Source organism: Diadema setosum, chromosome 2 (genome assembly GCF_964275005.1).
Source record: "Diadema setosum chromosome 2, eeDiaSeto1, whole genome shotgun sequence".
NCBI classification, from domain to species: Eukaryota; Metazoa; Echinodermata; class Echinoidea; order Diadematoida; family Diadematidae; genus Diadema; species Diadema setosum.
The window spans coordinates 27,782,482-27,798,760 of record NC_092686.1 but is presented as its reverse complement, the minus strand read 5'-3'; the positions used below and the strand labels follow the sequence as shown (position 1 = coordinate 27,798,760).

The 16,279-nt window shown below is 37.1% G+C and overlaps 1 protein-coding gene across 1 annotated transcript in view; it reads left to right on the top strand.

The window, feature by feature from the left end:
* Positions 1-13,550, top strand: part of LOC140246253 (protein bicaudal D homolog 2-like) — a 59,200-nt gene extending 45,650 nt beyond the window's left edge. Inside the window, exon 4 of the mRNA XM_072325711.1 lies at positions 13,334-13,550. Coding sequence (XP_072181812.1) covers positions 13,334-13,339 — 6 coding nt within the window. The 3' untranslated portion in view covers positions 13,340-13,550. The remainder of the gene's footprint in view (positions 1-13,333) is intronic.
* Positions 13,551-16,279: the final 2,729 nt, after the last annotated feature.

Sequence of the window (16,279 nt, the reverse complement as noted above, 5' to 3'; positions counted from 1 at the left end):
TTCAGTCAGGCAGATATATGCAGGTCTATATGTACATGGAGTGCACTCTGCAGTTGTAATGATCAGAAGTGTTTAATGTGGCAAGCGACAGTGTTTGGACATATGCCTCATTGAATGTTGTAGTGGTAGATATCGTGCACAATTTGTGACTGAATTGATTCACATATTGGTGCATTGAAAGTGAACTGACAGCATTCATTATTCAATGCATTTAGTCATCTGTATTGGTTGAGAGTAATGTCAAGCTCGCATTATATTTCATTAATGTGAGAGTGCAATTTAAGCCAATATCTGTGAGATAATCTTTATGAGCTATGAGACAGCAAGCCAGTTCATAGTTAGCTCATATACACATTGGTACAAATGATTTTTATGCCTCCGCCAACGAAGTGGCCGGAGGCATTATGTTTTCGGGTCGTCCGTCCGTCCGTCCGTACGTCCGTCCCGTTTTGTTTTTGTCGATATCTCAAGAACCGTGAGGTGGTTTTGCATCAAACTTGGTATGAGGGTATATCCTGGGGGGATAATACTTTGTTTGGATTTTAGGGTCACGGGGTCAAAGGTCAAAGGTCACAGGTTATTTTGTGAAAAAAAGGTTGAAATTTCATGTTTTTCTCCATATCTCACAAATGGTTCAAGGTATCTTCATGGAACTTGGTATATATGCATGTACCGATGGGCAGTGATTATCTAGGGAAGTTGGGGTCATGGGTCAAAGGTCAAGGAGTCAAAGGTCAAGGTCAACTCCTCAAAATATCACTGCTTTCCTTATATTTATGCAATGCCTGAAGGATTTTTTTAAAAATGTGATGTATGCATGTATAACCCAATATATATTCTGTGGGAAGTTTCTTGCCAAAAGGTCAAAGGTCAAGTGAAAGTGCTAAATTGCACTTCTTCCTCCATATCTCAAAAGTAACTCAAGGTATTATCATGAAACGTATGCATGTTCTACCTAACAGTGATTCTCTTTGGAACTGTGAGGTCAAAGGTCAAAGGCCAGGTTTAGATAATACTATTTTACCATTTGATACTGAAATTATACTTTTTCTCAATACCTTAAAAATTACTCAATGCATAAACTTATAAAAGGGTCAAAAGTCAAGTAAAAATCATCAGTTCCCCCAAATACCTGCACTCTGACGTTTTAATCATTCATCCAATTAAACCTAGTTCTAGGAAAGTGAACATTCAGCACATTTGTGGCAAACCTGTCATTTTAATATTTTGCCAATTGTGTGAAACTTTCATCACACATTGTCAAGACATTGTACTATAGACCTATTAGGAGAACCATGCATTATGGCGGAGGCATACACCAGTCGCCGTAGTGACATTTCTAGTTCTTTTTACTTTAATACAGGTTGTTGGTTAGGCACGCCACTTGTTTCACAGTGACACAATGATTAAGCTTGCTTGTTGTGACAATTTATGGAATTCATCAATCATATTCAAACAAAAGATGAACTTGCATAGACCAGGTGACCAGAATGGTCTGTCAGTACATTTGAATGTTTCGGAGCATTAAAGATATGCAAATTTGTCTCTTTTCAACTTTCAGCATTCACGTTGAGCCAGAGTTAGTGAGTCTTCTACTTTCTTAATGTTTTCACACAATTTCAAACATATTCCATCTATTTACTGAGCTTAGGCATATGTAACTGCTAGCTATTTTTCGTATATGTTACTGGTATGCGTGATGTCATGTTTAATCATTACAGCATCTGTATAGTGTTGGTCTTAGGAATGTGATCTCTTTGTCATGCACTTAACACATGCTCTTCATGCATCACAAATCTTTTTTTTTTTTGGGGGGGGGGAGAGGTGGGTGTCTCAGATTAAAGGAAGTGTGTAACAATATCTTGATTTCAAATCTGAGCCATGTGAGATGCTACCAGTATATCTGATATTAAAGAAGAGAAAAATATTGAGGCTATCCCAAAATTGAAATTGAAATAGTACATAAAACTTAGCAATATTAATTTGTCTAATGGGACCAATTTTAGTGATCTTAGACCCCGTTTACAGTGCGAGGCTCGGCCGCGGCCGAGCCGCGGCCGAGCCCAGCCCCGCTTCAGTGTAAACGCGCAGAAGGCCAAATGCGAGGCCAAAATTGGCCTCGCATTTGGCCTCGCTCTGGAGGTGAGCCCGGCTTCTTCTTGGTGTAAACGCAAACTGGGCCAAATACGCGGCCAATTGCGCGGCCAATTTTAGTCTGGCTTCCAAACCCTGTGCCTGTATCTTTCGCTATTCAGGATATTAACCCCCCTCAACGTGGAAAACTAGTATAGTTTAAGGTGGTTTTGTCCTGCAAAGGATTTTTTCCTTCGGCAAAGGCCTTTGCCCGAACGGCGACTTTGTCGCCACGGAATTCATTTGGCAAAGGGTCTGAAAACCAGACAATACTAAATTGCGTTTGTTTACAAGCAGAGCGCCACTACGACAAAATATTGAAAGGTTTGAATCAAAAGCGCGGCCGAGCCCAGCAGTGTAAACGGACAAAATTGCGAGGCTCGGCCGCGCAATTGAGGCCGGACTCAGCCGCGGCCGAGCCGCGGCCGAGCCCGGCCCCGCACTGTAAACGGGGTCAAAGTCTAATTGGAATTTTGCAAATGAGACTTGTTTAATTATTTTTGTACAGCATTTATTTAATTGTTTTAAGTTATCATTTAATAAATATTTGCATATCATTAGTTTTGCAGTAGATAAATGGAACACACATTTGTTGACAGTTCCCATAAGGCAGAATAGTTTGTTATATTACCTGAAAAAAAAAAATGCACACAAACACACATATACAAAAAAGGTCATTGATGCTCTTAGCCTGGAGGTATGATCTAGTCTTTAAACAGGCACATAATTAAATGGTAGTGTGCTGAGTCTACAGTATTAGATTAGTAAAATTTGATATACTGTGAACATCGATAAGTGATGAAAGAAGTATAAGAAAGGAAAACAAATATGACATAGACTAATAAGCATGAAATGTGTCTTTTAAATCAGCATCGTACATCGTGAGTCAAGTCATGTTTCACCATTTTTCACTTCTGAAAAATATGCAAAGAATATTTTATAACATAAAGATCATTAGATTTTCATATAAGATGCATTTGCATGTTCCTCAATATCATGTGGAACAAACCTCATCTTCCATTAGATCTCAAATAAAAAGTCATTGGGACATGTTTCAGCTTCAGGCAAGCATCATCAAGTTCACCCCCAATTTTCTCATCACTTGTTTTGACAGTTGTAGATGCATTCACAGACCAGCGTGGAGTGTAAAAGGTGAAGGTTGAAGTAGCTTGTCATAGTGTCTAAATATGGTACCCTTTGTGATTCTACCGTCATTACACCAGTCCTTTCCCCGAGCTGCTCGTGATATCAATCAATTTATTTCCAGGGGTGTAACAAACCCCTGTCACAAAGCATGTTCATATTCTTATCTCTTTTTTTTTTTTAACCCTTCCATCCTCTCTTACATGTTCACTCTCTCTCTCTCTCATTTCAATTGTGTCCTTATGTTCTACATTCTTTTTCCAAATGTTTATTTTTCTTCCTTCATAAACTCTCTCTCTTTCTGTATCGTTCTGGCTCATTATTTCTTTAAATTTATCTCATCGCCATCTTCTGTCCATCTCTTCTCCTTTGTTGACTCATCTGCTGAGAATTGTGATTCTGTCCTGTAATTCTCCATGTGTTTGTGTTGTCAGTTCATTCATTTTAAGGATGTTCCCCATTTCCTTAGCTATCAACTCTTTCATCTTAGTGCTGATGTTATATATAATGCTGTAAAGTGCATATATGCTTCATGTTATCCTGTCATTTTAATGTCTCCCTTACTCAATTTTCTCTTTCTTTCTTTCTTTATCAGTAGTCTCTTCCATCCACCATAATGCTTTTTAGTCATTTCATCACCTGTAGTACTGTTGTTGTTTTTGTTTTATCTGTTATCTCTGATGTACATGTACATCTTTCAGTTACTCCACCATCCCCTCTGCCCCTCCCTCCTGTTGCTTTCTTTCTTTCATTTCTTTTATGCCATGTCCCTTTCACCTGTTAAACTGTTTTTCTTTGACTCCCATTGGGAACCCTGTTGTATCAGCCCATTCTCTTTGCTGCAGCCGTGGTAATTGCGTCCGCTGTGCATTGCGGGCAGTGTCATCTCCAATTGTTACAATGGTGGCTATGTTTGTGTTACATATTGTAGATGTAGATCGGCCTCATTATGTGAATCGATGAATGCCGCGCCATTATGCTGCTCATTGATTTTTTTTTTCTTTCTTTTTTCACACACACCTCCCATTGGCCAATTCTTCAAACATTAGTCATGCCCAGCAAGTCAGTGATAGAAGCCCAGGGTTGTTAGTTTTAATATGGTTTGGGGCTTTGTAGTTGTTGAATAGTTGTTCAAAGAAACTGTATGTCGTGATAGGTGGATATGGTCTATGTGTAGGCCTATTTGATCATTGCATTGCAATGTGTGAAATCATCATTAGTGTTAAAATCACTCACTCACTGTGGAATCACACACTTAAGAATGCCACCACAGTATGATGCACGTTTCCATCTGTTTGTTGAGTGAATGCCCCATGGGAAGAAAATAGGAAAAAAGTGAGATAAAAAGTACAAAAGAAAAAAATTGGGGTGATACATGAACACACCTATCTCAATTTGGGCAAAGAAAAAAAAAAGAGGAAAAAATAAGAAGTGTCAGGCATGTCACTTGTTGTTGGGTAAAATGACTAAGCATCCCCCAGCACTACTAGATTGTGCCAAAAAAACATCAGTCATAGTAAACGTGTGTTGTTACGTGCTTATGCCAGTTCCATATTGTACCTGTCTACAGCAGTTTCAAGAGCAACATTTATGCCCACATATCCACTATATAAATAATGCCCAAACATAATTTCAGGTTCAGCAGCCACTGGTTCTCTCATAAAATATATATGGCCTGCAATAAACTGATGCGATATTATTCCATGCTTGTAGATAATCTGTTGTTGTGTGTAATCGTTCTGATAAGTTTTTTTTTTTTTTTTAATTTCATTTTATTTTGTTGTTGTTGATGATATATTAGGAAAAAGCAGTGTTTGAATAAGTAGTGTGATATGCAAAGCCATTTCCCAGATCCTTTCAGGCCCAAATACTGACATGACTGTTAGTTAGTACAGTCAGCCATGCCCATGTCGAATCTATTTGGACTGAAGAAATAGCTTCAACTTAAATAGAGAAAATTCAACTTTTGAGGGATTAAAATCAATGGAATATAAAGAGAAGATGACTTGAAGAGACCTTCGACTCAGGCAATTATTAGACTTTTGCGAGGTCAACTTGATTAAAGCAAGTTTGACAGTACATCCAAAGGAATTGGATAATTGATATTATACAAATATAGACCCAGCATAATTCTGGGTTACACATACATACTCTTGTATGTAAGAGGAATACTATGTCTTTCTTTTCTTTTTTATTGAGGGAGAGAGAGAGAGCGAAAAACTGAATCGCATTTTCCTGAGTGCTCAATTCATACATTTTCATGTGATCTTGATTCAAACAAGGCAGATCCTAAATGAGAATGCTTGTAGGAGGTCCCATACTTGAGCAATTGGCAACATGGATTAGGGTATATGGAACTTGTATGACTTTATTTTTGCCTCTAAATTGGCTTTATTTTTGTCTAAAAGCACCTTCTACGTTGCTGAAAGCCACATTCAAAGTCAAATTAAATCCCCCCTTGGCACTGAAATTGTGTAATTGTGTCTAATATTTAGGTTTAAGTAGCCATAATTAGAATATATCTAAATTTATATTTCTTGGTCAAACATTGTTCTTTTAACCATGAGTGACATATTGTGATACATGTCTATGAATCATCATTATAATAGCTGTAAGTAAGGTTCTTATAAATTGAGACCAGAACATGGTAAACATAGCAGAAGCTCTGCCAGCATTTTTAGGATAAAAGAATATCAATAATTGTGCAATGTGCCATTTCCATGCATTAGAGCTTCATTGATTCCCATCCATCGGAAATGCTTCGTTCTCACAGTGACTGTCACATGAATTGAGAATATTGATAAGGCTTGCAAATAAGGCGTATGTGATCAAAAGAATGTTTTAAACCCACATATGAGACATATGCCAGCCTACTGTAAAACCATATTTGTGTGTGTGTGTGTGTGTGTGTGTGTGTGTGTGTGTGTGTGTGCATGACACCTTTGTGAGAAGCCAAGATCTGCGAAAGTAAAATGCATGCAATGTTTTTTGTGTGTGTCTACATGATGTAATAAATGCTATTTACAAGTCATGAAAGGTTCATGCCGTGAAAAAGGCCACCCCACTGAGCAAATGTTTCTAGTTTTACAATATATATTTCATTTAGAAAAAGAATATCCCCCAGTTAGCCATTCATTGTACAGTCATAATTTTGTCTGCTGGCATGTCTGTGTATAGCATGTTTGTTCTGGCATTATAAACTAAAAACCGTGCATGGCTTATGTTTGTCTTTCTCTCCTCTGTGTTTTTTGTTTTCTGTGGCCGACCTCTCCCCCGTCAAGGTTTCGTCACTGTTTTCCAAAGTTGTGGAGAGCAGACACTCTGAGTACCAGAGGTTTGTGCGTAAAAGGTGTGCAGTTCCTCACTTGGGTTTCAGACACAATAGATAGTTGACAAAACAAAAACCTTTTTTAGTTTTCACTCACTTTGTTTGTGTTGGTTTTTTTTTTCTGTCCTTCTCTGCCTCTTTGCCCTTCAGTTTGCTGTGCATGTTTTAGTTTCTTTGCTTCTGTGTTTTATACACTGTAAGGCAATAAAATGTTGTTCCTTTAAAGGGAATGGTCACAAATAATCATGATAAAAAATAATGGTAATACAATCAATAAATAGAAATATTTGGAGAGCATTTATTCCAAGGCCATAGGGTCACTAAAATGCCAAAGAGATGTGCACACATCTTGATTATGATCCAGATTATTACCAAAAACCAAAAGTTTGTTCCTTTCACCACATTGGATCTATCCTGAAAATGTCATCAACATCCGTTCATCACTTAATAATGCGAGTGGATTAACAAATAAACAGATCAATAGACACCAGCAAATACTTAGCCTTGGCAGATGTTATAACAGTGGTAATGATAACAAGAATACTTTATATGCCATATATTTTATGAGTTGTTTTTTTTCACAAATTTTGCGAGTGTATGCTATTTACGAATTTAACAAGACAAAAAATTTTGACTTAATCTCACCATGAAAGCAACATACATGCTTACATTTCTCAGGTCATTACTGTACTCCACAACTGCAAATTTAACCGTTTGCAAAATTGTCAGGAAGTCCCGATCCATAAAAAAATTTGACTTGCAGTAGTCATTTGTTTGGTAGCATTGGTAGCAACAGTAGTTGTAGTCTTTATTTTTAAAAAATAATAAAAATAAACAAAATATGAAAATATATATATACACTTGGTGATTCTATCCTTCTGTGGAGAGTGCTCGATATCCTCAAAGGAAGAGCTTTAGACAGAAGTATTGGAACAAGTTCACGCGGTTGACTGCAGGTTCATCCGTATTTATTGCAACTCTGAGTTTCACGCAACTTCCATGAGGCGCAATCATTAGGCAATTGCCTGATGATTGCGCCTCATGGAGGTTGCATGAAACTCAGAGTTACAATAAATACGGATGAACCTGCAGTCAACCGCGTGAACTTATTCCAATACTTCTATATGTGTATATATATATATATATATATATATATATATATATATATATATATATATATATATATATATATATAATGTTAAAATCACCATTTGTTTAAATAATGACTATGAACAGTAATGATGAAAATAATGATGATAATGGCAGTAGAGTAGAGTTTCATAAGAAATCATAATAAGCTAAAGACCACATGCTTTCTGGGATACACTAATAGCTTGTTTGTCTGTTTGATTGTTTATTTGTTGCATGGGAATTGCATACAAAGTAGTCCTTTTCACACTGTATTTAGCATGTTGGTCTTTGATATGATATGCGAGAGTTAGATGCAACAACAACAGAAGTGTAGATAATGCAATGCAAATGGAATAATTCTTTTCTGCATAATGGTAGTGAATATAGTAAAAGGTTAAATAGGCAAATGCCAGGGTCATCCAGATAAGACACATTTCTTTCGTGGATATCACACACAGAGTCCTTGTTTTGAGGAAGAAATATCCAAAATAGTAAATAACTTGTTGATTTAATAGATGAGTAGTACTTTTCAAATATACCATCTTTTGTGTTTTGCCAAAGAACTATATCTAAATCCAGTGTTATGACAGTACACAAATAAGCCAATTGTCATGATCTGTTTCATCTACCACAATCTCTTTGTGTTCCCTCCCCATGGCAATATGTGACCAACTACAACAAAAGGATCAAAAAGTTGAGGGGGACAATTTTTTGAAAATGACATGACATTATTCCCTTACTCTTCCGCTTTAATTTTGTATATAACACAACTCATAAAAGTACTCAGTGGCGGAGATATTGGTGATTTTATGAGACCATGTCAAGTGGTCTAGGAAATCAACGTTCAAGAGCTTTCAAAAACCGCTTTCAAAGTTTTCTTTCCAACTCAAATCGTGATCAAGGGGGGGGGGGGTGAGACAGTTTTCACCTCTTGACAATAGGTCTGCTCGTAGCAACCTCTAGCAATGTTCATTCACGCTTAGCACCAGTGGTCTACGCACGACCAATCAGTAACCAGGGTGCCACGCACTAACCAATGAGATCTCTCCCTCGTTGCTTAGGCAGAGTCTATATGCGGCGCTATTAAATCCAAATCTTCGGACACGTTTCTGTTCCATTGAAAGTCAGAAAATCATGGCCCAGAAAAGCATTAATTTCTTGCCTTTCCTTTGATTATTTAGCTTTGAAATTTCAGCAGATGATAGACGATACATTAGACCACAAAATTATGCCAAAAACAGAAATCCGATCGTTTTAACTGATTTGATGATCTGACTTCAAACTCGGTTTTCTTGGCTCAGCCATCAGCAACTTTAGGCAAAAATTATGCTGAAAACAGAAATCCGATCGTTTTAACTGATTTGATGATCTGACTTCAAACTCAGTTTTCTCGGCTCAGCCATCAGCAACTTTAGGATCCTTTTGTTGTGGCGGGTCACATATGTCCACGTTCCATATCATAACAGCAGTAGGAGCATACAAGATGGGAAATATAAAATAAAATGTGTTCATGATGACTTACCTAGAACTGCTGGTTTGTTTGTGTTTTTTTAGGTGATACGCTATCAGCGTATCACCTATTGTGATTGTCAAAATCTCTCTTTATTTCTTTTTATTCTTCTTTCTTTCTGGACAATTTTGTGTCATCAATATCTCAAGAATGACATTACGGAATAACATGACATTTTCAGGGAACATGTCTCATGACAAAATCTAGCCACAATAAGGTTTTCATGACAGTAATATATCTATGACGTCATCTAGGCGCCATTTTGTGATTTTCGGACCATGTTACATGATCGATCATAACTTCATAACTAAAGGTCATTTCTGTATCATTTTCGGTGGACATTAAGTTCAGGTCACGCTCTATCTTACATTTTAATGCTAATTACCTAGGACATTATTACGGGCGCGTACGCGCGCGTCAAACTTTTAAAAGGCTCAAAACAACTTACCAATGGGAAATCTCGAAGTTTCAGACAATTTTAAGCGTTTCGCGCGTTCGCGTCCGTCCGCACATTTTCGCGCGTAGTGCGCGTAGACAAAATGAAAATGCACATTTTTTGACAGATTTGGATTCCTGATACATTAAGCAATAATATCCTTTGATTTCCGATCAATTTTGACCTATAACAAAGGAATGCGTTGGCGTCAAAGTTGAAATTTCGTGTGCGCGTCTATGTGCAAATATAGCGAAAAACATGTCTTTGTTTATTTCGCCATAGCTCTTTAAAACGTCTGGTTACCCTATGTTTTTATTGCATATTACAAAAACATATGAATTGGAAATAACGTTTCAAGTATCAATATCTCCATGAATACATTATGACGTCATCATATCATCATCTGAAATCAAAAAAGTGGAAATGATTTTTTTAAGGTACTGTTTCTGACATTCATTTGCTCGTATCTCTGTTGTTTAAGCTCAATATTATCCCAAATTCAGATATGTTGTACTTTGAACATTTACCTTTCAAGTCCATGTCATAGATTTGAAACTTGATGACGTCATCATGCTTTAAATTGTGTTTAAATGTAAAGACGCAAAATCGGACAAGTTTACGTGTTATGTCTATGGGAGGTGATTTTTTTAGAAACCATGCATTGACTTGACAACGTTTAAGCACCTTTATCTCAGCTGATTTTGCTTCATTTCCTCTGAAACTTAAGTATGTTGTAGCTGTGACAATAAGCTGCAGTAATCATGCATTTTATTCTTTGAAATCTCCTCATGAGGTTGACAATTTTGCAATTTAAAACTGAAAATGAGAATGGAATGCGGACGAAATGATTCCTGATTCGTCTTTCACGTACATAAGTTTACGTTCCTCTAATTTTCTCGTCGAGACATATGGCCGAGTGGTTAGAGGCGTCGTCTCAGAAACGTGAGGTTGCACACGTACGGGTTCGATCCTCACAAGAGCACGAAAGAAAATAATTATTTTTTTTTTACTTTTTTTTCTTCAATGGAGTACTACACCTTCGTCCATGTAGAAATCACATTTGCATGTAAACACACCTATACGCACACACTCACACAGCATACCTTTGTTTTGCGTTGGAGACTGCATTACTTCGACTGCTGCAAAATTTTGCAGGCTGGGCTTTTCGTCCATGTAGAAATCACATTTGCATGTAAACACACCTATACGCACACACTCACACAGTATACCTTTGTTTTGCGTTGGAGACTGCATTACTTCGACTGCTGCAAAATTTTGGAGGCTGGGCTTTTCAAACTGATATAGTATATTGTAACAAAATGAAATTTGTACATACCAATTCAGTAACACAATGTAGTCGTGGTTACTTTGTGCTGATTTATACATGTAACAAGCTATACATTGTAAAAAAGGTATTTGCATTGTTCCTTTAAGTCAGTCTTCTGTATTGATGATTATTTGTCAATTAGTGGTTTTTGTGGAGTTTCAGATAGTGATAAAAAGTATGGATGATAAGTGCAGCGATAATTCCTACAGTTAGTTCAAAGTTGTGTTACAGATGTTTGATACATGCATTTAGCATTGTGTGAGTATATACGTGTATACAGGTTGGCCATATGACACATTCTAGACAAATAATCTTAATTAATTAGCAAACGTGATCAGCTATGGAACTGAATATGGTACTGATGTATGATGTTAATGATTCTAATTAAACTGTGACGAGTTTAAAGGGATAGCATAACTGTGTGTAAAAATAAGGCAATTATAAGGAAATTTTAGGGGAATTTGATAACCATGCCTATAATAATTTCATACAGGTATTAATATCTGCCTCATATTCGTGCGATAGATCGTCATGTCAATAGCAAACTGACAACGTACGATGAATGTGTTATATATTGAACAACTGTCTTTCAAGTCCATAACGTTCCCCATATTTTCTCGTCGAGACGTATGGCCGAGTGGTTAAAGGCGACGTCTCAGAGACGTGAGGTTGCGGGTTCGAACCTCACAAGATCACGAAACAATATACTTAGCTATTTTACTGTTTTTTTTTCTTCAATTTTGTATTACATATTCGTCTATGTAAAAATCACGTTCGTATATAAACGCACCTATACACACACACAGACACACACACACACGCCATATCCCTCTTTTTTGTGTTGAGTGGGCATTGACTTTCCCCCTGTTATATCTATACATTGTTGCTGTTTTTTGTCTTACCATTTCCGTGGATGACCCGTGGCCGAGTGGTTACAGAAACAGTTTCGCATGCACGCTCAATATAACTTCAAGGTGCCTATATCACATTCGTTTCTTGTCGATCACAGATGACCGCCATCTGATGACCACAAGCGTATCACCTAACTCGTCCTCAATGTGACGAGTTTCCATGTCTCGTTTTTATTTTGTTTTGGTTTTTTGCTTTTTTTTGACAGAGTAGGTCAGTTTTTCTTGCATTACTGTTTCTATGTATGATGAAGGAGATTTTTTTTTCTTTGAAGGGCTTTTTAAAGCTTTTAAGCACTGCAGTCTATAATTCTACACTGTATACCTGTGACATTACTGTTTGGCTAGTGATTGAGAGCTTAGAAAATGCCATGTTTTTTGTTTTTGTTTTTGTTTGTTTGTTTCCTTCTGAGTCTTAAGAAATGCTGTTAGTCAAGATATTTCACAAAAGATCTTTCGATAGGTCTTGACCTGCTTTCCAATCTTTAACTTTTTTTTTATTTTGCATTTCACACTTTTATGTCACAGTAAGCAATCCTTTTGGTCTTCCTGTGTAGTCTCTGCATCTCAGACTCTGTTGTTCCTCACAGATTTTTTCACTGCTAGCACTGTGTGTAGCTCTAGTGATGAGAATACTGATAGAACAGAAGCAACCTGCACTCAGATATTTGTTTGCAATGCAGACCGTACCCTAGTGTCAGTGTGAATTGTTTTGTGTGTTTCTAAAATGTTTGCCTGTATCAGAAAATTGTCAGTTGAAAGTATAACATCAATGATATAACAAGACAAATGCAATTTCCATAAAAGTACCAACCTCTCTGCAGGCCTTATTTTAAAATTGCAAGGAATCTTTCACAATGCACTTGATGCATGTTTGGAATGGAAAATGCACAACTTCTTTTAAAAACATAGTTTTAAAACTGCACAGAGATGAAATGACCTATTTACCATCAGTGTTTAATGGATGGCAAAATAAGGTCATTTTCTGTGATTACATTGTGTGTAAAATGCTGTGTTGGTAGTGTGTTAAGAGACTGTGCTCGCTCCATCAGGTAAGTTTCATTTTTTTCTTGGCTTGCCCCAATCGCACAAAGTGGTTGCCCCAGAGTGGTTTCCCCATGTAAGCAGACGACTTTTGACTCTTTGGCATCATCCATCTAAACCACAAAGAAAGGGATGCAAAACTTGTGTCTGTGAGAGCAAGAATTGGAATCAGTTGTAAGTCTGTCAAGTGCACCCTTTTTTGTTGCCTCCTGAGTTACACAATTGATGCCAATCCTACCATCAATCACAATTTATTCTTCCCAGTGCAAGGGTTCAGAATTATTTGTGATGGGTGTCTTCAAAGCAGAGCATTAGAAAGAGATTTCTCACTTACTGCAATGTTCTCTTCTTGTCCCTCTTTTTCCCCGTGCAGCGTTAATCAAGAAGATCAGGATGACTACTTCTCCTAGCAACCAACACTGTCCACCGGACCCAGGGAGGATTACATGGATGTGGAGGAACACTCTCCGGATGGCATCACCGCAGAGGAGCTCTCTACCCCGGTGCGTGCCCCTCGATGGCATCCCAGACAAAACAACGATAGAGGACAAAGAGATTGGGAAATTCTGTCCCTGTGAATCATAGCTGGACAAACTCTCGGAACGGCAGCTTCCGAGCTTGTCGTCACTGTCCCCTTTAATATGCTCTTCTATCTTTCTTCTTCTTCTTCTTCTTCTTCTCTCTCTCTCACCATCTATCTCTCTCTGTATTCATTAAAGGGAAACATTAAAGGGAAACTCCACTCTGTGTGCAAGTTGTCTTTGATAGATGAAAATCAAAGAAACAGAATCGTCACACAAAACTGTTACTGTTTCTGGTTGTTTGGGTTCACTGTAGTTAAAGTCAACTTCAACATGAAGTGGATTTTCACTTTAAGTATATTCCATCCATGTGTGTTTCTTCTTTAAAACTGGGTCCAATTGGGTCTCATTGAATATTAAATCTTAAATCTAAAGTCCAAATCCCCCCCCCCTTTCCTTCTCAGTTGTTTCTGTGTAAATCCAAAGAGATCCTTCCCTACACAACATTGTACAGACGGTAGTCAGCCAGGCAGTATCCGTTGTATAAATTTTAAGGAGCATAGAGTATTTTTGCAGATTTTCAGCTCAGTGTCAACTAATCAGTGTGGTCTCTAAGTATCATCGTCTTTGTAACAGTGTTCTTATTCATGGGTTACTGCCTGCTGGGTGGAAGCTAAGCCAAAACTTCCTGCTCTATCTGATTGGTGTTAAATCGTAAGTTTTACAAGGCAAAATTGAATTAAACCTCATCCTTTGAAAGTCGCTCATTGGGCAGTAGAAAGTGTTAATCAAAGGGAGATTGTAATTTTTCTGTCACACGAGGGCGCTTGAGGACTTTTTTTTTAAATGTAGCAAGCTCTTCATAGCATTGGTAGAAACAGCATGTGTTGCATCACTCATAGTGGCAGTTGAATGCTTGTGAGCCCTCTCTACATGTCAGAAAAGAGACGCTTGTTGTACAGTATCATATGTAACGTTGAAATGTTTCTCACATCATTAAATGGTTTTGAATTGTCCATTTCAATTTCATATTAAACAAAACAAAAAAAGACATTTGTACTATCGTTGGGTTGAAGTTGATAGATTCTGTGTGTGTTGTGTGCACTGCTGCTCACATGTTTAAAGTGTTTGTGTGCTTTGTATGTGCTGTACCATACCTGTAACTGCAGTTTGCCAAATTTTACATAGTACACAGAAATTAAAAAAAAAAATACATAAAAAAGATTTATAATTATCAGAAAACACACGAAAAATTGAAACGAACAAAACATTCAACATTTCTTGACTGTTTCTTGATAAGATCACATTGCTGAAATACATCTTTTCTATGCTGCTTTTGTATTAAAACCTTACTCATTAGATTTTTCAAGAAAAAAAAAAATGTTTGTACACCATTGATACTTGTTCAGTACAACCTGTTCGGACCTCATCTTGAACGCACACACACAAAAATGAAAATTACATTATTACATCTTGTTCACAGGTAGAATGATGGCATGCATGTGATGCCAGATTGTTAAGGGCAGAATGTCCCTATGTGTAAGCCCAAGTCATGTGACAGTTGGTTACCCCCGCCAGTCATCACGTCATAATGTAGCCCCATGTATTTGAACCTGTGTGGTACATTTTATTCAGTCATGGAGCCTGCACTGTAACTTCTTTAGGTCTTTGCATTCCCTTATATTTGTGTGGTGTATTTGACAAGCCATATTGTGCCTAGACTCTTCACTTCAATTCCGTCTTTATGAATACGCACGGCATATCAGAGCTCTACAGTTTTGTTTGTTAATGTTAGATTGAATATTCTACAGTGCAATATGCTATTTGTCTTGATACTGTGGCATGCATTAGATGTTGCAGGTAGGTAGTGAGTTCAGTTTGTACGAGATATCAATAGTAACTTGCGTCCAGGTTGATTGCAGATAAGAAAACACAACCAATTCCAACAAACATAGATCTCCACAGATCTTCCTCAAAATACTGCAGGGGGAAAGGAAATAGGGATATGATCAAAAAATGTGAGACATTTGATAGAAAAGTTTTCTGTTTTATAGTGAGAATGATGTGATTCATGCAAGTTAGTATTACCAGCATGTAACATTCGTGGAAAGATTCATTACCAGTTGTTGCATTCATAGTGGAGAGCAAATCTTTGCATACAGCTTCATGCTTGAAGTTCTCTTAGCTTATGTAGAGATGCAAAGATTACCATTTTGGGGGGAATTCGCTTTTTTTTCACGGTGCTCCTTATTCAATAAGATTATACTTTACAGCAAGTTTACTTCTAACTCATTTAACACCATGTCTCTTTGGATTGGTGTGATTGTTGGTTTTGTATTTATTACCAGGAATAGTATTCAAGTGTAGTCAGAGGTGTCAGTCGAATAATTGACCTGTATAACTTTGCATATTCGTGCTTATTGTGCTAAAATTACAGCTTAGTTCAAACTTGTTCTGATTGTAACTACAGTCCTTAGATAGTTCATTGTGTTGTAACCCTGTTCATTTATTTATTATATATCAAAGTTAAAACATATATTTATATATCATATTTACACCTGGAACTTGAAATGTTTTGAAATAATTGCAGATTGATACTTTTTTTTTTTTGCAGCAAAGAAATATTTATGTATGATATCTCAGAGCATATTAATGTGGAGAGTGGAGACTTACATGAAAAATGATAAGCAATTCCGGTAAATTTTGTGTGTTTGGCTGCCAAATTACATGCCATGGTGATTCAGAGTTATTGCCATGTTATATTGCTTCAAGGAAGAACACTTGGCAATGTTGGAAGT